Source organism: Rhodotorula paludigena, assembly GCF_050403205.1.
Source record: "Rhodotorula paludigena JCM10292 DNA, Rt_paludigena_JCM10292v1_ctg4, whole genome shotgun sequence".
Lineage (NCBI taxonomy): Eukaryota > Fungi > Basidiomycota > Microbotryomycetes > Sporidiobolales > Sporidiobolaceae > Rhodotorula > Rhodotorula paludigena.
This window is the reverse complement of record NW_027481454.1, coordinates 25,136-52,205: the sequence shown is the minus strand read 5'-3', so window position 1 is coordinate 52,205 and position 27,070 is coordinate 25,136. Positions and strand designations below refer to the sequence as shown.

At 63.3% G+C, this 27,070-nt stretch overlaps 12 protein-coding genes across 12 annotated transcripts; 6 read left to right on the top strand and 6 right to left on the bottom strand.

The window, feature by feature from the left end:
* Positions 1 to 62: 62 nt before the first annotated feature.
* Positions 63 to 1,663, top strand: JCM10292_004706 (EVE domain-containing protein; the record flags this gene model as incomplete). Its single annotated transcript, XM_076646242.1, has 7 exons — positions 63 to 128; positions 412 to 483; positions 596 to 618; positions 701 to 778; positions 868 to 945; positions 1,032 to 1,089; positions 1,181 to 1,663. 7 exons carry the CDS (start codon positions 63 to 65, stop codon positions 1,661 to 1,663), a joined length of 858 nt encoding a protein of 285 aa, XP_076507998.1.
* Positions 1,664 to 1,761: 98 nt separating this feature from the next.
* JCM10292_004705 (uncharacterized protein) lies at positions 1,762 to 3,334 on the bottom strand (the record flags this gene model as incomplete). The annotated part of the gene is made up of 6 exons (XM_076646241.1): positions 1,762 to 1,782; positions 1,854 to 2,481; positions 2,543 to 2,579; positions 2,641 to 2,952; positions 3,013 to 3,118; positions 3,161 to 3,334. The coding sequence occupies 6 exons, from the start codon at positions 3,332 to 3,334 to the stop codon at positions 1,762 to 1,764; spliced, it is 1,278 nt and encodes a 425-aa protein (XP_076507997.1).
* Positions 3,335 to 3,908: 574 nt separating this feature from the next.
* Positions 3,909 to 5,953, bottom strand: JCM10292_004704 (uncharacterized protein; the record flags this gene model as incomplete). The annotated part of the gene is made up of 4 exons (XM_076646240.1): positions 3,909 to 4,128; positions 4,214 to 4,689; positions 4,752 to 5,240; positions 5,300 to 5,953. 4 exons carry the CDS (start codon positions 5,951 to 5,953, stop codon positions 3,909 to 3,911), a joined length of 1,839 nt encoding a protein of 612 aa, XP_076507996.1.
* A 139-nt stretch (positions 5,954 to 6,092) lies between these two features.
* Positions 6,093 to 8,704, bottom strand: JCM10292_004703 (transketolase family protein; the record flags this gene model as incomplete). The annotated part of the gene is made up of 8 exons (XM_076646239.1): positions 6,093 to 6,941; positions 7,002 to 7,058; positions 7,117 to 7,767; positions 7,826 to 7,887; positions 7,953 to 8,100; positions 8,164 to 8,338; positions 8,398 to 8,582; positions 8,648 to 8,704. 8 exons carry the CDS (start codon positions 8,702 to 8,704, stop codon positions 6,093 to 6,095), a joined length of 2,184 nt encoding a protein of 727 aa, XP_076507995.1.
* Positions 8,705 to 9,258: 554 nt separating this feature from the next.
* JCM10292_004702 (uncharacterized protein) lies at positions 9,259 to 11,519 on the top strand (the record flags this gene model as incomplete). Its single annotated transcript, XM_076646238.1, has 8 exons — positions 9,259 to 9,405; positions 9,470 to 9,503; positions 9,574 to 9,712; positions 9,780 to 10,054; positions 10,122 to 10,184; positions 10,250 to 10,524; positions 10,607 to 10,964; positions 11,032 to 11,519. The coding sequence occupies 8 exons, from the start codon at positions 9,259 to 9,261 to the stop codon at positions 11,517 to 11,519; spliced, it is 1,779 nt and encodes a 592-aa protein (XP_076507994.1).
* A 170-nt stretch (positions 11,520 to 11,689) lies between these two features.
* JCM10292_004701 (uncharacterized protein) lies at positions 11,690 to 12,733 on the bottom strand (the record flags this gene model as incomplete). Its single annotated transcript, XM_076646237.1, has 2 exons — positions 11,690 to 12,101; positions 12,168 to 12,733. The coding sequence occupies 2 exons, from the start codon at positions 12,731 to 12,733 to the stop codon at positions 11,690 to 11,692; spliced, it is 978 nt and encodes a 325-aa protein (XP_076507993.1).
* A 157-nt stretch (positions 12,734 to 12,890) lies between these two features.
* On the top strand, positions 12,891 to 13,313 carry JCM10292_004700 (uncharacterized protein; the record flags this gene model as incomplete). Its single annotated transcript, XM_076646236.1, has 2 exons — positions 12,891 to 13,067; positions 13,161 to 13,313. The coding sequence occupies 2 exons, from the start codon at positions 12,891 to 12,893 to the stop codon at positions 13,311 to 13,313; spliced, it is 330 nt and encodes a 109-aa protein (XP_076507992.1).
* A 434-nt stretch (positions 13,314 to 13,747) lies between these two features.
* On the top strand, positions 13,748 to 15,237 carry JCM10292_004699 (uncharacterized protein; the record flags this gene model as incomplete). The annotated part of the gene is made up of 9 exons (XM_076646235.1): positions 13,748 to 14,087; positions 14,145 to 14,229; positions 14,298 to 14,349; positions 14,410 to 14,490; positions 14,548 to 14,647; positions 14,713 to 14,753; positions 14,826 to 14,946; positions 15,027 to 15,087; positions 15,156 to 15,237. 9 exons carry the CDS (start codon positions 13,748 to 13,750, stop codon positions 15,235 to 15,237), a joined length of 963 nt encoding a protein of 320 aa, XP_076507991.1.
* Positions 15,238 to 15,466: 229 nt separating this feature from the next.
* Positions 15,467 to 17,237, bottom strand: JCM10292_004698 (uncharacterized protein; the record flags this gene model as incomplete). Its single annotated transcript, XM_076646234.1, has 8 exons — positions 15,467 to 15,597; positions 15,678 to 15,710; positions 15,785 to 15,889; positions 15,965 to 16,136; positions 16,215 to 16,433; positions 16,500 to 16,602; positions 16,676 to 16,898; positions 16,973 to 17,237. The coding sequence occupies 8 exons, from the start codon at positions 17,235 to 17,237 to the stop codon at positions 15,467 to 15,469; spliced, it is 1,251 nt and encodes a 416-aa protein (XP_076507990.1).
* Positions 17,238 to 17,391: 154 nt separating this feature from the next.
* On the top strand, positions 17,392 to 18,831 carry COX13 (cytochrome c oxidase subunit VIa; the record flags this gene model as incomplete). Its single annotated transcript, XM_076646233.1, has 6 exons — positions 17,392 to 17,549; positions 17,835 to 17,857; positions 18,123 to 18,233; positions 18,429 to 18,456; positions 18,729 to 18,744; positions 18,811 to 18,831. 6 exons carry the CDS (start codon positions 17,392 to 17,394, stop codon positions 18,829 to 18,831), a joined length of 357 nt encoding a protein of 118 aa, XP_076507989.1.
* A 677-nt stretch (positions 18,832 to 19,508) lies between these two features.
* JCM10292_004696 (flavin-containing monooxygenase) lies at positions 19,509 to 21,811 on the top strand (the record flags this gene model as incomplete). The annotated part of the gene is made up of 11 exons (XM_076646232.1): positions 19,509 to 19,567; positions 19,660 to 19,743; positions 19,803 to 19,866; positions 19,988 to 20,410; positions 20,471 to 20,575; positions 20,636 to 20,751; positions 20,812 to 20,878; positions 20,939 to 21,194; positions 21,263 to 21,531; positions 21,617 to 21,659; positions 21,726 to 21,811. The coding sequence occupies 11 exons, from the start codon at positions 19,509 to 19,511 to the stop codon at positions 21,809 to 21,811; spliced, it is 1,572 nt and encodes a 523-aa protein (XP_076507988.1).
* Positions 21,812 to 22,179: 368 nt separating this feature from the next.
* Positions 22,180 to 25,844, bottom strand: VTC4 (Vtc4p; the record flags this gene model as incomplete). Its single annotated transcript, XM_076646231.1, has 18 exons — positions 22,180 to 22,391; positions 22,464 to 22,538; positions 22,599 to 23,209; positions 23,271 to 23,331; positions 23,392 to 23,428; positions 23,498 to 23,784; positions 23,863 to 24,091; positions 24,149 to 24,244; positions 24,307 to 24,374; positions 24,457 to 24,517; positions 24,617 to 24,820; positions 24,875 to 24,930; positions 24,992 to 25,256; positions 25,339 to 25,385; positions 25,475 to 25,555; positions 25,632 to 25,661; positions 25,744 to 25,771; positions 25,839 to 25,844. 18 exons carry the CDS (start codon positions 25,842 to 25,844, stop codon positions 22,180 to 22,182), a joined length of 2,454 nt encoding a protein of 817 aa, XP_076507987.1.
* Positions 25,845 to 27,070: the final 1,226 nt, after the last annotated feature.

Here is a 27,070-nt window from a genome sequence, read left to right as displayed (position 1 = left end):
CGAGCAGTTGTAGCCGCGAATACAACTGCGCCGAGCTCAGGTGCACCGCCTCGTCGGCTCACATGGCACCGCGCGCAAGGGCCGGGCAGGGCAGCGAAGGCGCGACGTACTCGCACTGGCTCATCAAGGCACGTCCAGCCTTGCCCGCGCGTGCTGCCGTCGCCTCGTTCTCTCCCCCACCTCGCACCCTTCATCAGTTGCGCCGCCTCACGCTCGCACACGCAGCAGGGAGGGCTGGCAGGGAGTCAGGGGCGCTGGAGGATCCCTAGACACGCCCTGCGCTGAACCAACGCTCCCGCTGACCTTGCCATCGCCTCCCTCACCCCCTCCCCACACCCGACCCCTCCTCTCGTCCGCCCATCCATCCCTCTGAACAACTTGTACTACCTCGGGACCCGCACACCGCCACAGGCCGAGCCCGAGTCGCGCATCGAAAAGGGCGTAGACGTCAAATTCTCCATTGACGATCTCGAGGACAAGCGCGTGCGTCGCAGTGTTCCCTTCGATTCTGCTTGCTCGCACGCAGAGACACGGCCGAGGCGCAATCGCCTTGGAGGGCTAGCGCGCTGACAGCTGGGCTGCCTGCTGCGCACAGACGACGACCTGGGAGGGCGTGCGGTGCGTGTTCGCCTATTCCCGCTTGCTGACCCGAGGGTCTCGCGCACCCTGGCTCTTGTTGATCGTTTACGCCCATCCTCAGCAATCATGAGGCCAAGAAGTACCTCCGCGACCAGATGAAGCTCGGCCACGAGTGCCTCTTCTACGCCTCGAACTGCAAGTGCGTCCTGTTCCTCGGCTGGGCCGCGGATTCGCCGCATTCTTTTCCGCATGCCGAGCTGACGATGCGCCCCGTCTTGTACGATGTAGAGTGCCGGGCGTGTCGGGTCTGGCCAAGGTAATCAAGGAGGGCTACCCGGATTACAACGCGTTCGACGCGAAACACCCGTGCGTCTCGCCCTTTCCATCTTGGTTTTCTCGCGCTTTCTCGCGTGTGACGATCAGGTGTTCAACGAAAAAGAGACGCACTGCAGGTACTACGACGCAAAGAGCAAGAAAGATGACCCGACGTGGTACATGGTCGACGTTGAGGTGCGTTGCCTCGGGCAACTCTTGCCTCTCTTGCTTCGTCTCTGCACAGCGCTGCGGACTGACCAGGTTCAACCCTCTCGCTCAACTTCAGTTCCTCGCCAAATTCGAGCACCTCGTCCCGCTCTCGCTCCTGCAGCATCTCGCCTCTCTCGCGCCCTCCTCCTCCACCACGTCCTCCACGCCTGCGCTTCCCGCATCGCTCGCCTACCTGACGCCCTCGCACCTCTCTGCGATCGCCGGCTCGGCGCTCATCCGCCGCGGGAGGCTGAGTGTGCAGCCGGTCGAGCGCGAGTTCTTCGAGGCCGTAAAGCTGCTTGGCGAGCGGGGTGGGTGGGAGGACTGCGAGGGGTATGGGAAGGGTGGGAAGAAGGCGGCGGGAGGGAAGGCAAAGGGTAGTGGCAAGGGGAAGAGGGTGAAGGAGGAGGCTGAGGAGGAGGAGGAGGAGCGGGAGGAGGAGGAGAAGCGCGAAGGAGAGGAGACGACGGAGAAGGGAAAGGGCAAGGCGAAGGCCAAGAGTGCGAGTGCGGGTACGAGGAGCAGCGGACGGAAGAAGGTCAAGGTGGATGACGAGTAGCGCGACGAGGTGGATCCGGTGGAAGGAGCCGCTTGCTTTCTCGATGCGCTCTCGAGTGACGATGACGCGAGAACCTGCGTGATGTGCATTCTATAATCCTAGGCACTAGGATAGTCCGTCTAGGAGATTGCCCACAAAGACCCGTCACCCCTTTCAAAACACCTCCGACCGTATCGACCGCACCGCCCACCACGTCGGTCAAGTTGAGACCCCTAATCTGCTCCCACGCTTGCCCCCCGACTGCGTCAATGTACACCTGCGAGAACAGCGGCGCGACGAGGCTGTCCCTCCTCGAGCACCCCTGGCCCTCGTTGCCCAGCCTGCCCTCGAACGCATTTTCGAGGAACACGAGCGCGTCGCCGAGAAAGATGAGCAGCGCCGTCACGTGCTCCGACGCGGCCGTGCTCACGAGCTGCCCGTTCCCGCCGCGCGCGCACTGCGACGCAAAGTAGCGCTCGACGTGCGCGAACGGCACGAGCTCGTCCGACGACGAGTGATACATGAGCGTCGGGATCCGGATCACCCCGTCCGTCGCGTCGCCCGTCGGCGCCGTGCGCGGTACGCCGAGGTCCTCGGACGGGAAGTACCGCCGCGGGACGTCCTCGTCGAACGCGGCGCAGCCGTTTGTGAAGAACGACGCGACCTCGAGCCCGACTTCGAAGATGTAGCATTCGGATCGCGCCTGACGGAGCGCGGCGTGTCCCTTGTCGTTGAGCGAGGCGTTGAGCCAGGTCGCAAGCTCGGGGTAGACATTGGCGAGACCGCCGAGAGCCGCCGTAGGGAGGGATGAAAAGGCACCGCCGCTGAAGGCCTCGAGACTGCCGAGGTACTGAAGCTTGCGTGGAGAAGGCGAAGCGTACGTTGAGATCGGCGCCGTACGACTCGAGGTACTGAGACGCCCGAGCCGCAGCATGCGCTGTACGCGGACAAGTTGTGAGACGCCTCGAACATGCAGGCGGGCCGATGCAGTCACGCGCCTCCACCGCTGTAGCCCCGCAAGACCGCCTGATACCCATCAGAGCTCGGCAGCGTCGCGCGATGATTGAGCATTGCCCGCAAGCCATCGAGACCCGCAAATGCCTCGTTGACGCCGGCAAGCCATCCGGCCTTGCTTCCCCCATGGTCGGGCACCGCGACGTACCACCCTTTCGCGAGCCCGGCAAGGAGATCGTGCACCGTCGTCGGGTTGTTGGCGATCGATAGGCGCGTGAGAGAAGCGTTGAGCGGATCGCGGTGCGGAACGTAGGCGTACGAGACCGTGCAGTCGATGCAGGCCGAGTCGGGGAGAGCTGCGAGACCAGAATGAGCGCGAAAGCACGAGGGAAGCTGGAAGGGATAGCGCGATGCACGCATGAGGAGCAAGATACGCGGCGGGTCGGCCGGCACGAGCGGCTTGAACAGCGTTGCGATGGTCGTGTCGGGCTCACCCGTCGCGGCTGTCGTCTTATACTGCACCTGATAGCTCGACCCGACAAAGAGCGTCTAGATCGTGTCGACGCTGCGCGACTTGAGGATCTCGCCGTTCGCGGCCGACTCGAAGCCGTCTGCACGGCGGTAGAAGTCGTCCAGCGAGGGTGGCAAGTAGGTCTTGCTGGCGCGTGGGTGGACCCGCATCACCGCAAGGACAGGCAGAGCCGCGACGGCAGCAAGGAGGACGAGCGAGCGACGCATGGTGGCGCGAAGCAGTGCAGCGTAGGAGCAGAAGCAGAAGCAGCACAGCGATCAGTCTCTTCCGGCGGCCGAGCGCGCGTCTGCTCGAACACTGCGCCCCACGTCCGCTTTCATCGCGCTAAGGACTGTGGAGCACGAGTAGAAGGGTGAGGCTCAATCGCGGTGCGCAGCAAGCTGGAGCTCAGGACCTCTTTCCCGCACGTGTGCGAGTGGGCGCTCGCTCGCGGGGAAGGATTTGAAGATGGGAACAGGCGAGAGATGCAGGCGAAGTGAGCGGCTCGCGCAGTCTGAGGGCCACGTCGCTGGCAAGGATCCCGCAACGAGATAGCTCAGACGGCAGACGGAGTGAAGTACAGCGCGCCTAGTGTTGAAGCCGCCTCCGTTGCGCGGATATGAGCGACCGCGATTGAGGCAGACCGGCAGAAGGACGGCGGACACATGTCGCGTTTCAGGTGGATGCGTAAACTAACAATGAACAGACAGAACAGCAGACAAACAGGAGATAGCGTTGAATCACTACGAGAAGGGGCAAAGCGAAGGGACCGAAAGCGAACATCGGGCCACGACGTGCCCCTTAATCGAACCCGAGGTCCAGCGCGAGCGTTCTGAGTTCCGGGCACATCTCGGGTGCACAGTCGTGGTTGCTCTGCGCATGCGAGAAGTCGATGATGCGGATGCAGCGCTTGTCGGTTGACAGATTCGGCGAGGAGACGAGAACATTGTCGGGACGCAGATCGCCGTGGAGAAGGTTGTGCACGAGGTGGAGTTCCATGGCGAGGTCGAACAGTTTCTCCCTGCGTGAGGAAGCACCAGTTCAGTACGGGAGAAAGCAAGAGACCGAAGTCAAGGCAGATGAGAGAGAGAGAGAAAGAGGCCCACTTCTCGTCGGCGGAGAGCTCCTCAAAGCTCGAGATGCTCGAGCCGCCATACTCCTCAACCACAAGGAGCGGATAACACTTGTCTGCGCTGATCGCAACCTTGACGAGGCGAGGCGCGATTCCGCTGTCGCCGAGTGATGCGGCGTGCTTGACGTGCTCCAGCAGCATGGCAGTCGACTCGCTATTACGCGAAACTTTGACGACCATGTTGCCAGAGAGCTGCGTTGGACCTACGTCCGCAAGATAGACATGGCTGGCGGCGCCGCTGCCGATGTAGGTGTGGAGCAAAAGAATGGTCGGAGTCTCGTCATCAGCGAACGATGCTGTGCCCTTAGTCGCGCTCAGCTGCGACGAGTTCTCGACGAGTCCGTTGCGGAAAGAAAGCGCGGCGTGGGTGATGCCGGTCGGGTCGACCACCTTGAAGTGGTTGTCGCGGGGCGCCGTCGAGTTGGGGAAGAAGATCGAAAAGTGCGAGGCCTGCGAGTACGCAGTGGGCTCAGTGGCCTGCACAATCATCTGCGCCATGTTCAACGACGCACCTGGTCGAAGTTGCGGAAAGAGAGAAGCGCCTCCCATGCGAGCAGGTCTCCCCCCTCCCATTCCGCCGTGTCCTCCGGCTTTCCCGCCTCATCAGCGTCCGCCATATCAAGAGAAGCCTGTTGACCTTTGCCGTTGCGAATGCGAGAGAACTTGTCGAAGAGCTTGCGGCGGCTACTCTTAAAGCGGTCCGTCAAATCTGCGATGTCCTTCGGCAGGCGCGATGCCTTCGGTATCGGAGAGGTCGCAATGACGACCTCGATGCGCTGTCCAACTGCCGACGGTGCTTCTGATCCGGGGTAGAGCGTGCTCGTGACGAGGATGGGGAAGGACGGGCTCGGAGCAGTGAATGTGTGAAGCTGGGAGATGGCGAGGTAGAAGGACGCATTGCCGTCGGGGGTCTGGCAGGGGACACGCCGGGCGTAGAAATACGAGCGGTAGTCGACGAAGATGGCGTGCGAGGCGTTGCGCGTGCCGAGAGAGGCGCACATCTGTGAGCATCGAAGCGTGAGCTGCGAAACCGGGCGAGAGCGAAGCGGTTGAGGCGCACCTTCTCGAAGAGAGAGTGTACGTGCGAGTCTTGGTGCGCGAGCGAGTCGAGCGTCTGGACGGGGCTCTGTGCGAAGATCGCTTGGGCACGCGCGAAGAGGCCGCCGGGTAGCGATGCCTTGGGAATTTTGGCCTCGAAGATGAGCTTGAACTGGCCGTTTGTCGAGAGGCCGAAGTCGATCCTCGTGCGAAAGCTGATGGGATGCTGGTTCGCGTCGAGGTTGCCCATGAACGTCTGCTCCAGGTCGACGTCGACGGGTCCGGCTTGGTGAATCTGCGGCAGGAGCGTGTCGAAGTGGCTGGACAGCTCGCAGACGGCGTCGAGTCCGTAGATCATCTTGCGCTTGAGCTGCTCCTCGCTGTACGACCTCAGTGCGGAGCCCGACCCGAAGCGGGCCGTAAGATTGTTGATCTCATTCGGAGGCGGCGTCTGCGCCGTGCCCTGTAGCGACTGCTGGACCCAGTCGCAGAAGCTGTCAAGTTTGTCCTGCGCCAGGCTGGGGACGTAGACGACGGCGCGAGGCGTGTGCTCCTGCGGGAGGTTCTGGCGCGGGTGCGTGACAGAGGTCGCGCGGGCGTCGGGCGGGAGATTGTTGCGAATCTGAGAGTCGTCGATGGGCGATGCGAAGCGCCAAACCCTCAGAAATGCGTCCATGCCCGGCCAGGCGAGCGAAGTGAACGGCCGGAGCGAGGGGATTTCACGTGGGGGCCGCACTGGACAACTCGGAGGCGTCTCACTCGCTCAGCGAAGCACAGCAGGAGCAAAGATACCTTTGTACAGTACAGACGGCCACTTAGTGCGCTACATGGTCGATGAGAAGTTCCTCAAAGTCACCAACGCCGGGGAAGTCGTTCTGCCTGCGCTGCACGTACTCGCCGACGACCTTTGTCACGTTCTCCTCGCCGAAGCCAAACATCTCAAACAGGTCGGCCTGCGGGCCCGAGTGACCGAAGCTGTGCATCGACACGCTCGCGTGGGCGTAGCGCGCCCAGCCGAACGAGCTCCACGCCTCGATGGCGACGACGAGCGCCTTGTGCGAGGGGAGGACCTCACGCTTGTACGACAAAGGCTGCTTGTCGAACAGCTCCATGCACGGCATCGAGACGACCGAGGTGGCGACGCCTGACGCGGCGAGACGCTTCGCGACCGAGACGGCGAGGGCAACCTCGGAGCCCGTGCCGATGAGAACGACCCTCGGCTCGCTAGCCGAGCCGGCCGGGTACGTCGCAAGGGTGTAGGCGCCCTTCGTCGCACTGGTCCGGGTCGAGCCGTCGAGGAGGGGAACAGGTTGGCGCGAGAAGCACAGCACGCTAGGCCCGGCCTCGCCCTCGATCGCGAACTGCCACGCCGCCATGACCTCCTCGGCGTCGGCCGGGCGCCACAGCCGGAGACCAGGGAGGGCGCGGAAGAAGGAAGCGAGGGCAATCGGCTGGTGAGTGGGGCCGTCCTCGCCGATGCCCAGAGAATCGTGGGTCGCGACAGTGATGGTGCGGAGCTTCTGCAGGGCGGCCATGCGAAGGGCGGGAGCGGCGTAGAGCGTGAACATGAAGAAGGTGGAGATGACGGGGATGATGCCGCTCGTGCCCTCGGGCGACTGCGGGAGGTAGGCGGCCAGACCGTTGGCAATGGCGGCCATCGAGTGCTGCATCACGAACGAGATTTCAGCCAACGATATCAGAGCTGCTGAGAGCAGGGGACGCACCTCGCGGATGCCGTAGCGAATCTGCCTGCCACCAAAGTTACCGAGGCCTGTCTCGGGCTGCGAAGACGCACTGGTCAGTACCAGCAGCGCTGCCGCGACGTTGAGGAGAACGCACATTCTGGAACTCGACCATCCCCTTCCAGCTGACAAAGGTCGACTCGAGCAAGTCTGCCGAGCCGGCGACAAAGTCGGGGAACCTGGACGCGAGCGCCTCGACGACGATGCCAGAAGACTTGCGTGTCGGCTGCGGAGCCGTCGGAAGCTGGTCGCGCGACGGGAGCAGGGATTGCCAGCCCTCGGGCAGGTGACCCTTGACACGACGCTCGAGCTCCTTCGCCTCGTTAGGGAAGGCCTTGGTGTACTCGGCGAGGAGGCCGTTCCACTGCTCCTCGGCAGCCGCGCCGCGCGGTGCAACGTGTGCAAAGGCGCGCTTGACCGATTCGGGGAGGACGAACTTGGCCTCGGGGTCGAGGCGGAACTTCTGCTTGACGTAGGCGACCTCCTCGTCGCCGAGAGCCTGGCCGTGAGCGGGACCCGTGTCCTGCTTGCGCGAGCCAAAACCGATTGTCGTGCGGACCATGACGAGCGTCGGTGCGCCCGTGTGCTGGCGCGCGGCCTGGAGCGCGTCGGCAATCGACGAGATCTCCTTGGCCGCCTCCGACTCGAGCTCGGGACGACCGGCGTCGATGACATTCCAGCCTGCAGCCTTGAAGCGCAGCGGGACGTCCTCGGTGAAACAGTTGTTGATTGTGCCGTCGACCGTGATCTGCGGTTCAGTCTATTTAGTGCCGAATCGCATGGGTGTAATCGGAACAACGACTAACCTTGTTGCAGTCGTACACGAGAATGAGGTTGTCGAGCGCCAGGTGGCCAGCGACCGAGATGGCTGCGGAGAACAGCATCAGGAATCAGTTCTGCGCTCTGTGCGGGAATGCCGCAGATTGCGCTCACCCTCCTGACCGACGCCCTCCTGGATGCAGCCGTCGCCGGTGAAGCACCAGATCTTGTTGTCGACGATGTCAAAGCCGGGCTTGTTGTACTGCGCCGCGAGCTGCTTGTTCGCGATCGCAAGACCAACAGCGTTGGCGATTCCTTGACCCTGGTGGCGTAGAGGCAGTTCAGTACGAGGCTCGCAAGAGCTGTGCAAGCTGGAAGAGCGCACGAGAGGACCGGTCGTGACCTCGATACCTGCCTCCTGCTCGATCTCAGGGTGGCCGGCAGCCTTGGACGTCTTGAAGTCGCGCGAGTGGTATCGCTTGACCTCGTCGAGCGTCCAGGCCTCGTAGCCGACGAGCATGAGGTTAATGTACTGCAGCAGGCAGGCATGGCCGGCGGAGCTGCAGGTCGAAGAGCATCAGTATCGGCGCGCCTCTTCCACCACAGCTCGGCAACGCACAGGATGAAGCGGTCGCGGTTGAGCCAGAGCGGGTTGCGCGGGTTGAAACGCATCACGTCGCGGAAGAGAGCGACGCCGATCGCAGCTGCGCCCATGGGAGTGCCAGCATGGCCGCCCTTGTACGCTTGAACGATGTCGGCAGCAAGGACGCGGATGGTCGCAAGGACAAGCGACTCGGAAGCGATCTGCGGGCTCGCAGCATGAGTCTCTCGTGCGCCTCGAGCATGCACGCCGTCCCGTCTGCGCTCACCTTCGGGTTGTTGTCGCTCCTGAGCTCCTGCACGGGAAGAGGTGCGACGTCGGGCATGGTTGCGGAGTGCGTAGCGGGTTAATGAGAGCAAGCCCTCGGACAGCACGGCAGCCTGCTCGCCGGTCAAAAGCCATGTTTCCGACTGCGCTGGACTTCCGGCTGTCGACAAAGTGGACCGGTGGGGGAGAAGCGAGGCCGTCGGAAGTCGCTTTCTCTTGGGGAGCAGGGGGAACTCGAGCACTTCCGGCGCCGCTCGAGCCCGTCGCCTTCGCCTCGTCCGCGGCACCCGGGCGTGAAGCATCACTATGAGCCCTGCAGGGCGTGCAGTGGTCTGGCAGTAGACCGCTCGGGCGCGCAGGGACGCTTGCGCCGTTTCCTCGTCTTCCGTTGGTCTTCCGCTTCTCCTCCCGCCGATTCGGTCCGCGGCTTGCTTGCAACCCGTGGGCCGGCGCCGAGGCTGCAGATCCGCTGATTTCCGCCGCTTCTCTGCCTTCACCCGCCTGCCTTGCTCGGAGTTCGGCTGTGCAGCGCGATCGGGTCATTTCTGCGTACCGGCTGCTTCGCGCCCTGCTTTCGCTGAGCACGCTGAACAAGAGGTTGTGAGCGCCGCCATGTCGCACAAGCACGTCGTGAACGACCCTCAGAAGCTTGCGGTCGACTCGCTAGTGGGGCTCGGTCGCCTCAATCCTGCTCTCGCTATCGACACCACACATCGCATCGCCCACCTGCGAAAGGTTCCGCGTGATCGCGTGGCTATCGTGCGCGATCCTCCGTCAACTCTTTCCGAAGGTCGCTGATCGAGATCAAGGGAGCTGCTTGCAGGTTTCGGGCGGCGGGAGCGGACATGAGCCTGCTCGTGCGTTTTGGAGGCTTCTTCAGCGTCCACCTGGGCCTTTGTGCTGATCTTCGTTCCACTCTCTTTGCAGACGCTGGCTTCGTTGGCGACGGCCTGCTTTCGGCCGCTGTCTGCGGCAACGTCTTTGCTTCCCCGAATGTCGGTCAGATCCGGCAGGCAATCGACCACGTCTCCAACGACAAGGGCACTCTCGCTGTCATCATGCGCTAGTGAGCTGCTCCGGCATCTGCCCAAACGTGGACAATATGCTCACATCGCCCTGGTCATTGCACTCAGCACCGGCGATTTCCTTCTCTTCGGTCTCGCCAAGGAGCAGCAGGCCGTGACCCAACCCGACAAGCCCTTCCGTCTTACTGTCGTAGGCGACGATGTAGCCGTCCCGCGCTCGCAAGGCCGTCTCGTTGGCCGCCGTGGTCTCGCGGGCACCGTCCTCGTGTACAAGCTGGCGGCAGCGCTGGCGGAGACGGGTGCAGACATCGACGAGGTTCATGCACTGGCGGAGTATTCCGCTACGAGGGTCGGGACAATGGGAGCTGGACTCGAGCATTGCCGTGAGCTCCCCTCACTCTTTCGCTCTGAATGCGGGAGAGAACTCCGCTGACATCTCTTACGCTCCAGACGTACCTGGAACGGGTCCGGCCAAAGCGCATCTCGGACCTGCAGAAGTGGAGCTTGGCATGGGTACGGCTCAAACTTCAAGGCGCTTCGAACTTGTCTGAACTGACCGTCTCGGACTTCGTACTCAGGGATCCACAACGAGAGTGGCATCGCCAAGATCTCGCTTCCCTCTTCGGCTGAGCTCGTCGAGAAGATGCTTGCCTACATCATCGACACGACCGACAAGGAGCGCGCCTTCCTCCCCTACCAGCACGACGGCAAGGACGAGGTCATCCTCCTCGTCAACAACCTCGGCGGGATGAGCGAGCTCGAGCTCAGCTCTATCGCAAACGACACCGTCAAGGCGCTCGAGGAGCGGCAGAGCAAGATCGCTGTGAAGCGCATCATGGTCGGCACCGTCATGGTGCGTTGCGGATTGTCGCGCCCTTCACGCGTGACTCCTCGATTTGTGACCAGTGCTAATGCCCTCTTCCTGTACGCGACAGACCTCGCTGAACCTTCCCGGCTTCTCCATCACGACTCTCCTCCTCCCGCGCGACGGCGACAAGTACTCGTCGTCCCAAATCCTCCAGTTCTTCGATGCACCTGCCTCGGCACCCGGCTGGCGCTTCACCTCGCAGGGCGAGCCTGGCATACCCGGTACCACATCCTCTTCCGCATCGTCGTCCGCACTGGCGATTCAGGGCGGGTCGACCCCGCTCGCGCCGACCGACGCGGCGCTGTTTGAGAAGGCCGTCGTGTCGGCTTGCGAGGCGCTCGTACAGGCAGAGCCGGAGATCACGCGATTCGACACGATTGCTGGTGACGGAGATGCTGGTCTGACGCTGAAGGCGGGTGCCGAGGGTCAGTCCTTCTTCTCGGGCTCTCAAACCTGCATCTCGAGCTGAATCCCTGCTTCCCATTCTCACAGGTATCCTCGCCATGATCCGCGCCGGCAAGCTCAACCCCAACGACACCATTGCCTCGGTCTTCGAGTTTGCCAATGTCGTCGAGGAGGTCATGGGCGGCACCTCGGGCGCGCTCTACTCGATCTGGTCGAACGCGCTCGCGGCAGGCCTCGCTCGCGCGTCCGCGTCCAAGGCTACTCCCGCTGTCTGGGCTTCGGCGCTCGACCACGCTCTCTCCGTCCTCTACAACTACACCGCCGCGCGCCGCCCCTCGCGTACGCTCATCGACCCCCTCGCGGCTTTCACCGAATCCTTCGCCTCGTCGCGAGGCGCAGACTTTGCTGCCGCCGTTGCAGAGGCGGAGAAGGCGTGCGAGGAGACAAAGGACCTCGTCGCGCAGGCGGGCAGGGCGGCGTATGTCGACCGCGAGGGGCTGCAGAACGCGCAGGTGCCGGACCCGGGCGCGTTCGGAGTTGTCACAATTCTCAAAGGGATCCAGGCGGTCTCGTAAAGCATGCAAATGGTTTGAAGTAGTTGTTCTCTCGGGCTGCAAGGCTTTGGTGTGGAATCACCGTCGAGAGAGAGAGAGAGTCTTTCGGACGGAACATTCATCTGACGTTCATCAGCTCTGTTCGGGCAGTGAGACAGGCATGGCTTGCATCGAGCAAGTCTTGACGTTGATCACGCCCATGTCTGCACGCCCTGGTCGCTCAGCCGCACGACAACCTGCGCCAGCGCGAGCTTGCCGTCCTCCCAGAATCCGATTGCGCTCCGCACGCGCAGGTCGAGCACGCAGTCTCCGGCGGCGAGAAACTGCGGGTTGAAGTACTGATTGAGACCCGAAAGCGTGCTGTGCACCTCTGCTGCCGGCTCGAAGCGACGCTTGCCCGGCCAGCGCAGCAGGGAGTGCAGCGCAATGGCAGCATCGTCCACGATTGCAGTGCCCTGCAGCCGGCGTGCCGAGAGCGTGTTGACAGGCACAACGTCCGAGTGCGGCGGGCAGATGCAGCTGACGGCGGCGCGCTCAGCGGGGTTGACGAAAATGACGCCGACGACTGGCAGATCATCGGCCTTGTGCTGGCGGAAGTCGATCCTGCGGACCTCAGACTGATTGTTAGTGCATGTTGTGATGTAATGGGGGACATTACGACAGACGCACCGGAGGACAACATTGCGGAAGGACCAGAAGTCGACAGACTCGTCCGGCTGGATGGCGGCCGGGCCCTTGAGCAGCGAGTAGAGCTCCTTCTGCCCCGCTCCGCTCGCCTCCACCGTTGCCGCAAAGTCCTTGAGGTTCTTGGCCGGCCGGAAAGTCTGCTGTACCTCGGGCGCAGACGGAACAGGCCAGCGAAAGGACGGGAGAGGCGCCGTGTCGTACGTGTCGAGATGCTCCTGGACGAGCCTGATCAGACCCTTCAGCTGGAAGTATCGCGCTTCTTCAAGGAGGGCGGCGGCGCTCTCTTGCGCAGTCAGGCCGGGGAAGTGTACGGGAAAGAGTCGGTCGGAGCGGTAGCCTGCCAGGTAGTCGTAGATGGGCGGGAAGTATTCGGGTCGCCGGTCGCCGTAGAGCCACTTCGCTGAGCCGGACTCGGATTTCTTGATCGTCGCGAAGGAGTCGAAGAGGCGGTTGGGCACATCGACCAGCTCGACTTGCGAGGTCGACAGGTCGAACTGCTGGTTGCGGAGGAAGAGGCGGTATGGCCTGGCCTTCGTCGACAGAACCATTGCTACACGACGCTAGGTGCACGACGTTGAGATAGGTCCTGCCTACGCAGCGAGTGTGCAAGCGCGTAAACGGCGAGAAGGAGAGAGTCGCGCTCGCTTCTTTGCGTCTCCCCACCTCGCTCACAGCTGTAGAACGCGCGCTTAGGAGCTACACGGCATGTCTGAACCTGCGCAGAACCCTACAGAGGAAGCCAACGCCGCCGTCGCGCCCTCACCACCGGTCCCACTCGCTCTGCCCGCACCTTCCGATGACACGGCGGGCACACTCGAGGTCAACGGACAGGCGTTCAGCCTCTTCGACAAGATGGGCCCGACAGTCGTCAACAGCGATGGCGTGCGTCTCTGGCTCCCTCCGTCGCCTGCACGTGCTGGGGGGGCCTGGGAACCTCGCGGAAGGCGGTGCAGCTGACGTCTCGTGCGTCCACAGACCCTCTCGCGCATCGTAGACTGGGACATCCGCACACCTGCCGAGCGTGCAAACATCCTGCGCGTGCTCGGCAAGCGCAACCAGTTGCGCCTCGACTCGAAGAAGGCAGAGTTGGCAGCGCAGGAGGGGCAGGCTCAGGAGGAGAGCAAGTAGAGCGGTAGTCATGCCCAGCATTCGTTCATTGGTGCGTGTTCGTGCCTGTCCTGCGGCAAAGGACCTTGTAGCTGACCTTGACCCGCCTTTTCGAGGTCCTTGTTGTCGTTCTCTCGCAATTTCAGCATCTGTCCGTCCGTTCCAGCTCGCGTCCTTTCCACTTCATGCTCTGTAGTGAATGTCATTGTGAACTTTTAAGCCGCTCCGCCGCGACCGTCTGCGACAGCCACGAGTCCGCGCGGAAGCACGGGAAGAGGCGGTTCACGATCCAGGTCATCCCTCCTGCCCAGTCCCGGTGCTCCCGCTAGGGAAAGACTGCTTGTAGCAGAGACTCACGCTACAGCAAACAAGCGAAAGCGCGCCATCACGCGGCCTCTTCGCTCCGCCTCGCGCCTCGCTCTCGCTCCTTCCCGATTCACCTCACCCTCGCTCTGATGGCCCGCACACGCACCGCCCGTGCTCGCTCTCCCGCTGCACCGCTCGACGCCCCGCCCGCCGCGCCCAACGAGCCAACGACGTCCGACCCATCCCCGTCCTCCCCGACGTCACCGCCGCCCGTCCGCTCCGCCTCGTCCCCCGACCCGCCAAAGCCGAAGCGCAAGCGCCCCGTCGAGCCCAAGTTTGAGCGCGTCGGCGCGCTCGCGAGCCGGAAGAAGCGGCGGGTTGGGCCCGAGGCTGGCGAGGGGGCGGTGCAGGCTGGAGCAGCGGGCGACAGGATGGCGCGTGTCGGCGAGAAGTACAGCCCGGGCGACGGGCAGATGGACTATGTGATCAGTGCGTTCCTTGGCCCGGGAGTTCAAGCTGATGCTGACACTTTGCGCGGCGAAACAGCGGCACCGATGCCGGAACGCGACGCAGCAACTCGCGACTTCATCTTTGAAGACTGGCCCGAGTTTCGCCCAAACCTGAGCCCAGAGTGAGCCTCGCGCTTACGTCTCCTGGACCGAGAATGGGGACTAATGACTCTTCCTTCGCCTGGGACAGGGAGATCATCCGCCAGGGCGCATTCGACGGCGGCTTCTTCCGCCCTGTCAAGGTACGTGTGCCTTCGCTTTCCGGTTTAGAGCACAAGCTGACACACTAGAGTCGATAGCAGAGCCAGAAGAGCAAGCAGGAGCTGCACGAGGACTGGACCGACTTCCCCTCGGAATGGTATGCCGGGCTCGACACTTCGCTCGTGCGTCCCTTCCCCTCCCTTGCCCTTGCGTCATGAGCTGATGAAGCAAAGCAACAGTACCTGACCCGCCCGGACGGCCTCGAGGACTCGGTCAACAAGTGGCAGGCGCACATGGGGCAGCCGTACGAGGCGTGGGAGAAGAACGGGTGGTTGCGGCGTGCGTTGACCCGCTTCGTCGGTGCACGGAGATGTCGCTGACGATGAATCGCGGGTTCGGCGCAGCGGAACACGATGCTCGCGGGTGGTTCCAGTGGTACTACCGCGTGCGCTCTCCGTCCCTTCAACTCCTCTCCGCCCGCTCGCCAGCACGCTGACTTCGCTCGTCGACCGCGCAGTTCTTCCTCGGTCGCCGGTGCGAAGACGACGTGCGCCAAGTGCAGCGCTGGAAGGGCGTCGCGGGCGAGACGGGGCGGTTCAGGCGCATGCTGTACGGGCAGTACCGCAAGCGCGGCGTGCGTGCGTCGCTCGCCCCCTCTCTAGTGTCTGCACCCCGTGAGTAAGAGGAGCTGATGTCGGAGGTGCGGTGGATCTGGCAGACTTTGTCGAGCCGGACGAGGAGGACGTCTCGCCGGGCATCCGGCAGACGCTCAACCACTGGTGCGTCCGCGCTCCGACCTGTCTACTTCCCGTTCGTCGACTTGACGACGCCTCATTGTTTGCGACAGGGCATACGACCCGAATACGGACCATCTCAACCGCTTCAGGGAGGAGAAGGGCGACAACGTAGCGAACGACGACGCAGACTAGCGGTAGCAGGACTGCGAGATGCGCCATGCCGTGTTTTATCGAACCATGCGGCCCTCTCGATAGCTGCAGACGAGTGAGAAGTGCTATGCGCACGAGGAAGAGAGAGAACAACAGGCACGGATAGATACTTCAGCACGGCCCTACGCCGCCGCTCTACGACGATGCCTATAGTCGTACAAGGTTGAGAGTGTCTGTATCGGTGCGCAAACATCTAGCGCGGGAGGGGAGGTCAGGCCTTGGGCACGGCGGGCCAGTCGAGGCACGTGTCCCACCCGGCGACGGCCGCGCGCCAGAGGTACCACATGCTCATGTCGGCGAACAGCCGCGCGGGCGCGCCGGGCTTCAGGTGCTGGTCGTCGCCTGTTGGGGGCGTGGCTCGGGGCGTCAGCTTGGAGGCGCGACGGGGAAGGAGAGAGGAGAGAGGAGGAGAGGGGACGGACCGTATTGCGATTCGCCGGAAAGGAGGTCGGCCCCTGCTCGCGCCAGGTAAGACGCCGTGAGCACCTCTTGCCGAGCGGAGGAAGGGACGGAAAGAAGGAGGGCGCACACTCGAAGATGGGCACGTCTAGCCGCGCGAGGACGGCGCGCAGGCTCTGGTTCAGCTGGTACACTGCGACGTTCCCTTCGTTCCGGTTCGTCTGGTGCGCTTGACCTACGACGGCGGCGGCGGCGAGGCAAGGTACAGGTGAGCACCTGGAGAGGGAGGGCAGGAGAGCGCGGGACGCACCGAGCCGGAACATGACGGGCACGCCGGGAAAGGCCTCGCGCACCGACTCGACAAAGACGCGCACGCGCGCGCGGTGCCACGCGAGCTCCGAGTAGGTGAGGGCGCGCTCCCACCGCTGCCGGTACTCCGAGTGGTCGTGGTGCTGGGCGTGGATCGCAAAGTAGCGCAGGTCCTGTCGAGCCAGCCCTGGGGGGTGTTAGTACGGCGACGCGAGTCAGGAGGAGATAGAGAGGCGCGTGTGGAAACGCACCCAGAAGAACGAGTTGAGGACGATGACGCTCGGGTGCCCGACCTCGCTCACGGCGGGCCGCCACACGTCCCGCACCTTGCGCTCGACCGAGTACGGGCCCGGGTTCTCGTTCTCGCGCGAGGTCGGGAGCGCGGGGATGTTCCACGCGTCGGGCGGCGACGACTCGGATTCGGGCGAGAGGCCGTAGTGGAAGAACGAGGCAAAGGTGAGGTTGAGGTCCTGCCGGGCTTCGCGGTCAGAGGGTGCACTTGTGCCGTGAGAGACTGGTGAATCGCGGAGACGCACGGGAAAGCGGCAGTTGGCCTTGACGTGCCAGTGCGGGACGTCGAGGACGGCGCCGCCCTCTTCGTGCTGCCGGCAAAAGACCTCGAGGTTCATGCGGTCGTGCCTGCGGGGAGCCTGCTCAGTCTCTCGAGCGCATCCGAGGCGGATCATCCGGAAAGAGCGACGGGGAGACGCACGAGTCGCCAATGAACCAGACGCTCTTGTCCCTCGCCCAGTCCAGCTCGCTCGGCTTGTCCCTCTGGTTGAGCATGTCACCGTACGCCGGCGCCGTGAGCGGCAGTGCGTCGTCGGGCGGATCGAGTGAGTCGTCGATCGCGGTGTAGGACGTCAGGTCGTCGAGGGACGCCGCGGGGTGGTAGGCAAAGTGCCGCATGCTGAGGTTGGTCGGGCGGTAGATGTCTGTTGCGCGGGTCCCCGCGAAGCGTGAGACTGTGCTCGAGGGGATGGACGCGCTCGATCACGGCGGGACGCACACCCTGGCGAGGAATACGGGTCGAAGCACTGTCGCAGTCGGCGCGGGCGGTTGACGAGCTGTGTGCGCTCGCGCGTCAGCTCACTGGCGGGGTGGAGCGGGTCGAGTGGGCTCACGGCGTGGACGAGGAGGAGACAGGCGACGACCCAGCCGGCATGAGAGCGAGCGAGGCGCCAGAGGACGGCGGGGCGGGTGAGCGGGGGCGGTGTTGCGAGTGCGCCGAGCTCTGCGTGGTCCTCTGGCGCGAGCTTGGCGTACGCAGCCATTGCGTGTGGCCTCGCTGTACCCCTCGCCAGTCCAGTCTGGGCGAATTAAGCGGTGCGGAGTCGGGCAGAGGGCGACTTGGACTTGGCCGGCGAGAGTTGAGTCCGTCGTCGCTCGTCCTCTCTCCGCCTCCTCCGCGCTCGCCCGACGCAGACCATGTTCGCCGCCTTCCGCACCGCCGCCCGCGTCCAGGGTGCCCGCCGCGCCTTTGCCACCGCCGCCCCCGAGGCCGGCGCAGCGCACGACTTCATCAAGGCCCGCGAGGCCGTCGCAGAGCACGCAAAGCACTCGGCAGAGCTCTGGCGCAAGATCACGTGCGCTCCATCGTCTCTCTACGCCCACCGTTCTGCCCCCGCGAGGACGACGCGCCGAGGTGGACGCCCGCGACCCGCGCTGCCCTTCGCACCGGCCGCGAGCAAGGGCACCGCGCCCCGGTTGCACGAGGGCTGCACGAGGCAGTGGCAGGCTGCTGCATGCACCCTGTCCCGCTCGATTCGCACCACTCGCCGCCCTGCTACCCGCACACCGCCCCTCTTCCCGGTTCTTCCGGCCAAACAGAACTGACGCTTTCCTCCCGCTCTCTGGGTGTGCCGAAACAGCTACTACGTGGCCTTCCCGTCGAGTACGTTTTTCAGCGCTCCGATTTGCGGACGGGACGGGGCGATGGGAGGTCGAGCGAGTTGCGCGAGGGGGTCGCCCGGGTGCTGTAGGAGGCCAGGTCGATGATGCTGTACGGCATGTTGGGCGCGCTTGGCGTTTCGTTCGGGGACAGCTGTACCTGTACGGCGGCGTACTGCGGGCCTGGCCAGCCGCTGGCTCTCAGCACCTCCCCCCTCCTCACTTCCGCTGACGCTGACCTCCACCCGTCCCCTCTTGCCGCTCGACAGTCATCATCGGTCTCCTCAACGCCAAGTCGCTCGCCGAGGAGCACGAGCACCACCTCGAGCACATCAAGGAGGAGAACGGCGGCGAGCTCCCCGAGCGCATCGTCTACGTGCGTCGCCCCTTGTCCTTCGTTCATTCTGACTGGGCGGGTACTGACTCGGCCTTGCTCTACAGCCTTGTACGTGCTTCCCTCATGTGAGAGCCGCCGGAGCAGACGAGACGCGGAAGCGTGTCTTTGCTGGGTATCCGGCGAGAAGATGCAGGCGCTTCCAGAGTGTGGCCCGACCTGACGCTGGTCGTGCTCACAGACTTCAACAAGCGCGAGAAGGCCTTCCCGTAAGTGTCTGGAACCGCCACACGCCATCTCCGCGCCCAGTCTTGCTTTCTTCTGCGTTCGTCGAGAGGACGATCACGAGTGCTGACCTCTTCTTTCCTTCCTCGCTTCCCTCCTGCGCCTTTGTCGATACGGCGACACAGCTGGGGCGACCAGACTCCGTGCGTCGCTCAATCTGTGCCAGTTTTTGACCACATCATCGGAAAGGCTGACCCTGCGCCCGACTCTCCTCCTTCATGCCTCGTCTCTCCCTCGTCGGCCCGGACGCCTGCAGCTTCTTCAACCCCCACGTGCGTATCTCGCCTACCCATTCCTGCAGTGGCGCCTACTGACCCCCGAGTGCTTCACCGTCGCAGGTCAACATCGCCGCCGAGTAAACCCCTCCTTCCCTCTCGCCCGCATTCCCCCGCCGTCGTTGTTCCCCTTTTTCCCCTACCGGAGGCAGTGTGCAACTTGCTCGAGTCTTTCGTCTCTGTGCCGCACAGATGCAGAGTTGTGCTACGGTGGCCCGGTTGAGCCAGCTAGCTGGTGGGGTCGGACAAGCCCTGGGAGAGGCCGTGGCCATGCCCATGCTGCGCGGTGGCTGCCAGAGACGTCTTCTCTGCCAAAGTGCAAGCTGCAGTGCGCAGGTCCGGAGACGGGTAGCGCTCAGTGCATCTGCGAGAAGTCGGAAGCTTCCGCGTGCCAGGGTGATTCGCGCTTGCTCCTCGTCAAACTTCTCGCGAGCCTCCCTGCTGCGTTGCGTCTCGGATTCAACAAGGTCTGAACGAGCCGAGAACACACGGAAGCAAAGGAAGAGAACCGTCGACTCTCCTTGCCCCTCGCCTCCTTTCGTGAACTCCCGCGTCTCTCTTCTTCGCACTTCACGCCGCAGCTCGCGGACGTGGCGCGACCGCGGGCTCCGCAATTTTAGCGTCGCTATCCCGGCCCACCGGCGTCCGCCCCAGATTCCGCTCGGGCCTTGCTCGGACTCCATGCCCGGACCTGTTCCGTCTCTGATTGCCGTCGACTAGCTCTTGTCTCTGCTTCCCACTGCGTTTGGCCACCAGAGGATATGGCTGCTGCTCCCGCGCCTGCTGCTGCTGCGCCTGCTGCCCCCGCTCACTCGACTGCGTGCGCCTTCCTCCCTCATCAGTCGCGTGTCCCGCCGCGACCTTCTCCGCCCGACTGACCGCTTCGACCGCCTTTGCCTTTCTCCCATACAGCGTCATCGTCGGTGCGGGCGTGTCGGGCATCGCGGCTCTCGTACAGTTCAAACGGCTCCTCAAGCTCACCGACGTCGTCGTCTAGTCCGCTTCTTCTCCCTTCGCTCCCCGAGAGGCCATTGCTCACACTTTGATGTGCGCAGCGAGAAGGACAGCCAGGTCGGAGGCACCTGGTCGGCCAACGTGTACCCTGGAGCGAGCTGCGACGTGCGTCGCCGTTTCCCTTTGTTCTCCATCGGCCGGTGTCGAGTCGCGCAGACTCGGCCGTCACGGTGAGTAGCGCTGGCGATGTGGCAACAGCTCAGCGCGGATGTCGGCGCGCGCGCAGATCCCGGTCGCCTTCTACTCGTTCTCGTTCGACCCGGCCAAGGAGTTCTCGACGCAATGGCCCGGCTGGCAGGGCCTCCTCAAGTACTACAACCGCATCGTCGACAAGTACCATGTGCGCGACCGCATCGTCTTGCGCACTGTCGTCGACGAGGCGCGCTTCTCGCGCGAGACGGGCCTCTGGACCGTCCAGACGCGCCACGTCGAGACGGGCGCGACGCACGTCCAGACGTGCAACATCCTCGTCTCGGCCGTCGGCGCCCTCTCGGTCCCGGCCGACCCGCCGTTCGACACGAGCGACTTTGACGGCCCCGTCATGCACAGCGCAAAGTGGGACCACGACGTGTCGCTCAAGGACAAGGACGTCGTCATCCTCGGCAACGGCTGCTCGGCAGCGCAGATCGTCCCCACCATCCTGCCCGAGGTCTGTGGTCCCTCTCACTCTGCTGCAGCTGTCTCCTACTGACGCGTCAAGCGACGGCAGGTCAAGTCGCTCACGCAGATCGCCCGCGGCCAGCAGGCCATCGTGCCGCCGCCCGTCATTCCCGACAACGCCTTCACAAACGCCCTCTCGCGGTGGATCCCCGGTGTGCGCACCATTCGCTTCGCCTCGCGCGGACGGCAGCGCTAACGGTCGAGGTTTGGCCAGCTGTTTTCGGTCACGCGCTACCTCGTCTTCTCGCTGTGCGAGTCGTACTTCACCTATACGGACAAGGTCGACGGTGTCGCAGGTCAGCAAAAGATGAAGCGCGAAAGCGATGCTTAGTACGCCTTCTTCTTGCGCCCTTGCGAGCAGCTTGACTGACCGGTCGGAGTTGTCCGCAGCCTCGAGAAGGTCGCCAACCCGAAGTACAAGGAGCAGCTGAAATACGACTTTCCGTTTGGCCAAAAGGTGCCCCCTCCCGTATCCTTCCGCCCTTCAAGCCGCAAGTGCTGATTCGCGGTCCCGCAGCGCCGCATCATCGACTTTCTCAAGTACGCACCCGCGACCAACGACCCCAAATTCACCCTCGTCTACCCCGACACGATCAAGTCGGCCAAGGGGCATACGGTGACGACCGAGAAGGGCGTCGAGGTCCCCGCGGACGTGATTGTCCTCAGCACGGGCTTCAAGGTGACCGACTACCTGCATCCGCTGTCCGTCTTCAACGGCGAAGGCGAGAGCCTCGTCGAGCGCCTCAAGAAGAACGGAGTCAAGACGTACCTCAGTGCGACCCGTCTCTTCCCCTCGCACCTGCTCAGAAGGACGCTCATCGCGTGTTCGCGCGTCGCACAGCTTCGATGGTCGCGACCTACCCGAATTTCTTCCTTCTCATGGGCCCGAACAGCGTGACGGGTCACTCGTCGGTCATCTTCAACTCGGAGTGCACGGTCGAAATGATGGTCGAGCTCGTCAAGCCTGTCCTCGCGGCGCTCGCGAAGCGTGACAAGGACGCCGGGCCACCGGCGCCGTCGGTCGAGGTCAAGCAGGAGGTTGAGGACGAGTGGTTTGCCAGGATGCGTGCCGAGATGGAGAAGAAGGTCTGGGAGAACGATGGCGGCATCGTGAGTCCCCCTTCCCATGCGCTTCCCAGGCTTACCGTGCGAAGGCACGCGCTGACTGCCTCTTTCGACGCTCTCGCGCGAGCAGTCGTGGTACGTCGACCCGAACATCGGCAAGTGCACCACTCTCTGTACGCTCCAGAACTTCCACTACTTGTCTCACGGGCTGGCACTCATTTCACTGTCTTCCTCGGCAGTCCCCTGGGGTCAGCTCGAGTTCCAGCGCCAGACAAAGGAGGCCGCCGCATCGAAGGATCGCTTCATCTACACCGCCATAGCCTGAAGCTGCTGTCCCTCCTGTCCTTTCTCTCCCCTTGCCTCTTTAGTCCATCGTGCATCCGCCTTCTGCTGGCCTGAGGGTCTTCTGGGTCGCTCCGCCTTGGTATCTCTGTCTCTTGACGCCTTTATGCAACGTATGACACCATTCATCTCCGTGGCACACTCGCGAGAGACAGCGCGAGTGGAAGAGGAAATCGCGCTTCCAGCCCTCAAAGAGAGCGTCGTGAACGCATTGCGCGAAGTGAATGCGGTGTTACATGGCGCAGGGCGCAGTAGTCTATCAAGCTAGGCCGGGAACAAAGGTGAACGAAAAGACGGGCACATCGAGAACGGCAAAGGTAACAGGTCTTTTTGCGAGGGCGGCTGGCACGATCACAGGCCCTGCTTGACGCGGAGCGCAAAGTTGACGACGACGGCGACGAGGATGGCGCCGCAGAGCGCGGTAGGGCCGACGTAGTCGTGGTAGTTGACCGCCTGGCGGTTGCGAATGGCCGTCACGCGCCACCAGTACATGCCGGCGGTGTAGATGATGGCGAGGAGGGCGATAGCGGTGAAGACGGCAGATGCAGCAAGAGCGATGTCGTCTACGGGGAAAGCACGCAGTCAGCTCGGAGATGCGCTTGTCTCGAATCGCCGCAGGAGCGAGGTTGTCGCACCATGTGGGTCAGAGAAGGAGAGGATGCCAATGCCGATCGCCGAGATGATGACGGAAAACTCGATCCAGGCGAGGGCTGAGCAGTGGGCAGGTCAGTGCGAGCGCTCCTGCACGACGAGGGAAAAGTGTGGCTCACTCGTGCGCTCGTTCGCGTAGAACACCTTCGGCTCGACACGGACAGGAATGGCAATCTTCTTCCCTGTCGCAGCGCGGAAGGACGAGACGTACTCGACTCGGCCGGGCACGAGCGAGAGACCAGCAGGCCCACCGGTTGCCGCCGATGCTCCGGTCGACTCGGCCTCGGCCACGGCGTCGTCCGGCGACCCGTTCGCGCCCTCGTTGAGGCCGCGATTCCGCTCCATCTCGTAGCGCGAGTCGAGAAGCTTGGAGAGGTTGGCGGGGGTGAGCTTGGGGAAGAACTCCTGCATCTTGTTCGGCTTGGCCGGCGCCGCTGTAAGGTGGCTCTGCTCAGGTCGCCCGCCAGGCTTCTGCGCCTTCGACTGCGCATCGCGGTACGCCTTGGCCTCGGCCGCTGCCTGCGGGTCGAGGTCCGCCCAACCCGCCTCGTCCGTCGTCGCCGACACGTGCCGGTTGCCCTCGTCCTCCTCGTCCTCCGAGAGCGGCTCGGTGTACTGCGCAAGGTCGGTCGATCGTGCTTCGGACGGTGTGCCAGAGTTGGTGTTCGAGTTTGAGGCTACCGGGCGCTGGATCTGCGCACGCTGGGTCGCCGGCTTGCGAATGTCGGTCCTGTACCGATGCATCTGAGTCAGCGCTCCTTCTGCTGAGCAGTGTAGCAAGGTCAACGTACTCCATCTGTGGCAGCCAGAATGGGACGAGGTCGACGCGGTTGGGAAGGAGGGTCGCGCAGCCTGCAGGACCACCAGAGATCGCGTCAACGACCGCTCAACCCTCCGATTCATGCAGCGTACCGTGGATAAACTTAGAAAACTTCGGGACGGCTTCTACCTACGTATTTGGGAAGTAGAGGAGACCCCGTGAGCGTGGAGGAGCGAAAGAGGCGCGTTTCAGACGTACCAGGTGGCTGCTGACGAGTTCGCGGACCCATTCGGGCGGCTCTTGGCCCATCTGCGTCTGTAGCTTGACCTCTAGTACGCCGTACGGGAAGAGCTCCTTGTCCTCGGGCGGGAGCTGCGGGAATGGCCAGTCGATGCCGATGTCGGTCCGACGCCAGTTGTTGCCCGACCTTTGCCGCCCGTCAAAGTTGTCCTCGCGCACGAGCGAGAGCTGCGTGTCGAATGAGATGCGCACGCGGGCATCGCCGGGAAGCTGGAACGCCGTGCGATTGTAAAACGTCCGCATGACTGCCGGTCGAGGAAGTCAGCGCCGCTTCCTCCCGGGACCGCGAGCGGCTTCCTCTTAGTACCGCAGGCACAACGTACCAGGGCCGAGCTTTTTGTGCTTGATGGCCGCCTGCACCTCGCGCGCGAGCTTGATCATCGAGTCGACCTCCTTGTCCGTCTTCTTGCCCTTCTTGCGCAGCGCCTCGAACGTCTCGTCCATCGTATGCCGGCCCGCAATGTAATCGTTGACGAGGTGCTCCGCGATGGGGAAGCGCGCCTTGACCGACTTCTCGCCTGTCCAGTCTTCGCGATGCGTCTTGCGCTCAACCTGCATGCGGACTTCTCGTCAGCCCCGCACCTCGCCGGATGCAGCGTGCGGGCGTACGAAGATCTGCTTGACTCCCATGCCACCGTACCACCGCAAACGAATCGCTTCTGCGCCCTCCGTCTTCTCGAGACGGCCCATGTAGAGATCGAGGTTCTGGAGGATCACAACAGGGTCAGCGCGTCACATCGCACCTGTCCGTGCAGTCGAAGACTCACCTCGTTGTCGAAGTAGATGGACGAAATCGCTGCATCCTCCTGTTCGAAGTTCTTGTCCGGATTGAAGACTAGGAGCCGTTTCGGAGTGTTGGACGAACAAGTCAGCCTCTTCTTTCACTCATAAGCCTGCTCATGCTGGGGCCTACTCACCCAGGATAGGGAGATGCTTGAGGATGACGAGCTTGAGCTGGACATAATTGTCAGGGTGAACCTGCGGGTGGCGAGCGAAAGCATGAGTCCTCGCCTACTCCCTTCGGCACTTCCGCCTCCCACCTCCTGCTCAACAGCAGATTGAGAAATGTGCACGTACCCAGTACTTGGTCGTCTGACGAACGAAGGCACTCTGGTTCCCGCCGGCGCTCGAATCGCCCATGACGGGGTTGCCGCGCGTGCGCACGAGGTTGTACAGGCGCGAGAGCTGGACGATGATCTCGTCGAACGACTCCTTGTAGAAGGGGCGCTTCTCGAGGAAGTCGCGCATGAACTGGCCCTTCAGCGTGAAGCCGGTGCGTTTCTGCGAGGACGAGCATGAGCAATCTTTCGAAGCGGAGGTATGACTCCCGCCTACGTCGTGCTTCTTGACGATCTTTATGAAACCGGTGTAGTTAAGGTGCGAGAAGTGGCCTGTACAAAGCAGCAGTCAGTCTCTTCCACATGACGACAGAGGTTGGGCAGCTTGACGCACCCAGATCGTGCACGTCGGCGATGACATTCGCCAAGTCCTCCTCGAGGTCGACGAAGCGGTCCTCAAATTCGTCGTCCGACGTGTCGCTCATGCTGTCATCGTCCGTCGTGTCGGCCATGGACGCCTCGGGGTCACCTTCCTCGCCCTCGGTCGCCGACTCGTTCCGGCCTGAGCGCCTCTTGCTCTTGCGCGCATCCTCCGACATGTTGATCAACTCCTTCACTTCCCGCTCGTAGTTTGTGATTTTGTCCGTCAGCTCGTTGATCTGCAATGGCGAGAGTCGAGGTCAGCTGCTAAGCGGTGCAAAGCGGCTTCGCCAGTCTCCACCACCCTGACAGTTGCCGCACCTTGTCCTCCTGGAACTTGGCGACCTTGTCGAGCTCGCTCTCGAGCGCTGTACGACCGCAAGACGCGAAGGGTCAATCTCCGCCATCCCCGACAAGGCAGCCCGGAGCACTGGCAGCTCGAAGCGGTCGTGCGCACCCTTGATGAAGTCGGCCTCGTCCGCATCGTCCCACTGGTGCTTGGCCTGGCGGTCCTTCATGAAGCGCTTCAAGCCGCCATCTGCACGGTACCGCGACGTCACGGCGAACGGTCAGCGAGAGCTCGAGCCCGGCATAGTGCGGACGAGGCGGCGCACAGTCGATGTAGGATGCTTGCCAGTCCTGGTCTAGAAGCGGAAGGAGGTGGAGAGGTGCACCAGGGTCAGTACGAGTTGCACGCCAAGCCGTCCAGGAGGATGATCACCGTACAGAGCGCATCCTTGATGACTGCGCCGAACTGTGGTTGCGAGCAGGCGTGAGCTTTCGCTGCGTCGCGTCAGCCAAAGGGCCGCACTGGTGCGCACCTTCATGACGACTGCACCAAGTTGAAGATGAGAGCCAGGTGGGGAGACGAGGCGGGAGTTTCGGCAGGTGCGGCTGGGCTGTTTGTCCGAACAGCGAGCAGAGGTAGTCTTTGCCCTCGGATGCGCGCGTTCTCTAGGAGCTCGGAAGGGCGAGGGCAACGCGCAAGGCGCCGCTTCAACAGGAGAACGTGCGGCTGCTGAAATGCCCCCTGGCCAAACTACCCCGCATTTGCCGCCGGCGTGCTTCTCTCCGCACGTGGTCGAGGCTCTCTCTCGTGCCCCCGGTTGCCCTTCCCCTTGCACGCGCCGTCGTTCTTGTGCTGCAAATCCTTGAACCTGTACACGCGCTTGCATCGGCCCGGGCGTTCCTCCTCACTGTCATGCTCTGAGCTGTCCTGCTTCCGCTCGCTCTGACACGGTTTGCATCACCTCTTCCAGCTGAAATGCTGCAGCCCGCCAGCCGGTTCGTCACGCTGATTGCTGTCGGGTGTACTGCCACGGTGTGCCGCTCTTGAGCTTTTGTGATCTGGCACATCACGCAGGAATGGGAGGACGACACGCACCGACGGCCGGTTTGTCTATATGTATTGCAGTGCCAAACTCGCCGCCTGCTCAAACCGCCTGAAAATGATGTGCAGCTTGAAGGCGGATGGGGTAGGCGCAAGCTTGTCGTACTCAGCAAAGTCTCAGCCTTGCAGAGGATCAGCCGCGTCTTGATCCGTTCGTTGCTGAGCTCGATGTTGCCTAGCATGCGGCAAAGTGCGGCATCGCATGCTTCATACTTGTTCAGCCAAGCACGCGCGTGACAACTCGGCAAAGGAAGCAACATGCCGATGGACAAGAGTGAGAAAGCGGGCCAGCGAGTGGACAAACAAGCGAGATCTCGGACGGTCCGCGGAGAGTCCGTGCCCAGCTCGACGGCAGCATCTCTCGTTTGTCAACGTGCCGGATCGACAGAAGCAGGAGCATGTCGATGTCCAGCGCAGGCAAAGCGGAGGCCTGCTTCGTCGACTCTCGCGCGAAGGGATCAACGGCGCGAGCGTGACCACGCACAAGGACGCTAGACGGTCGAGCCCGGATCTTCGGTAGCGAAAGGTCTGCGAGTCACAGGATACGAGCGTCACGGAGAAGCCAGAGAGCGCGAGGGATGCAGCAGAGACAGCCCATGAATGGTGGACAAGCCGGAGCGGCGGTACCGACCCCACGAGCGCAGCGGCAGGTGGCGAGTGCCA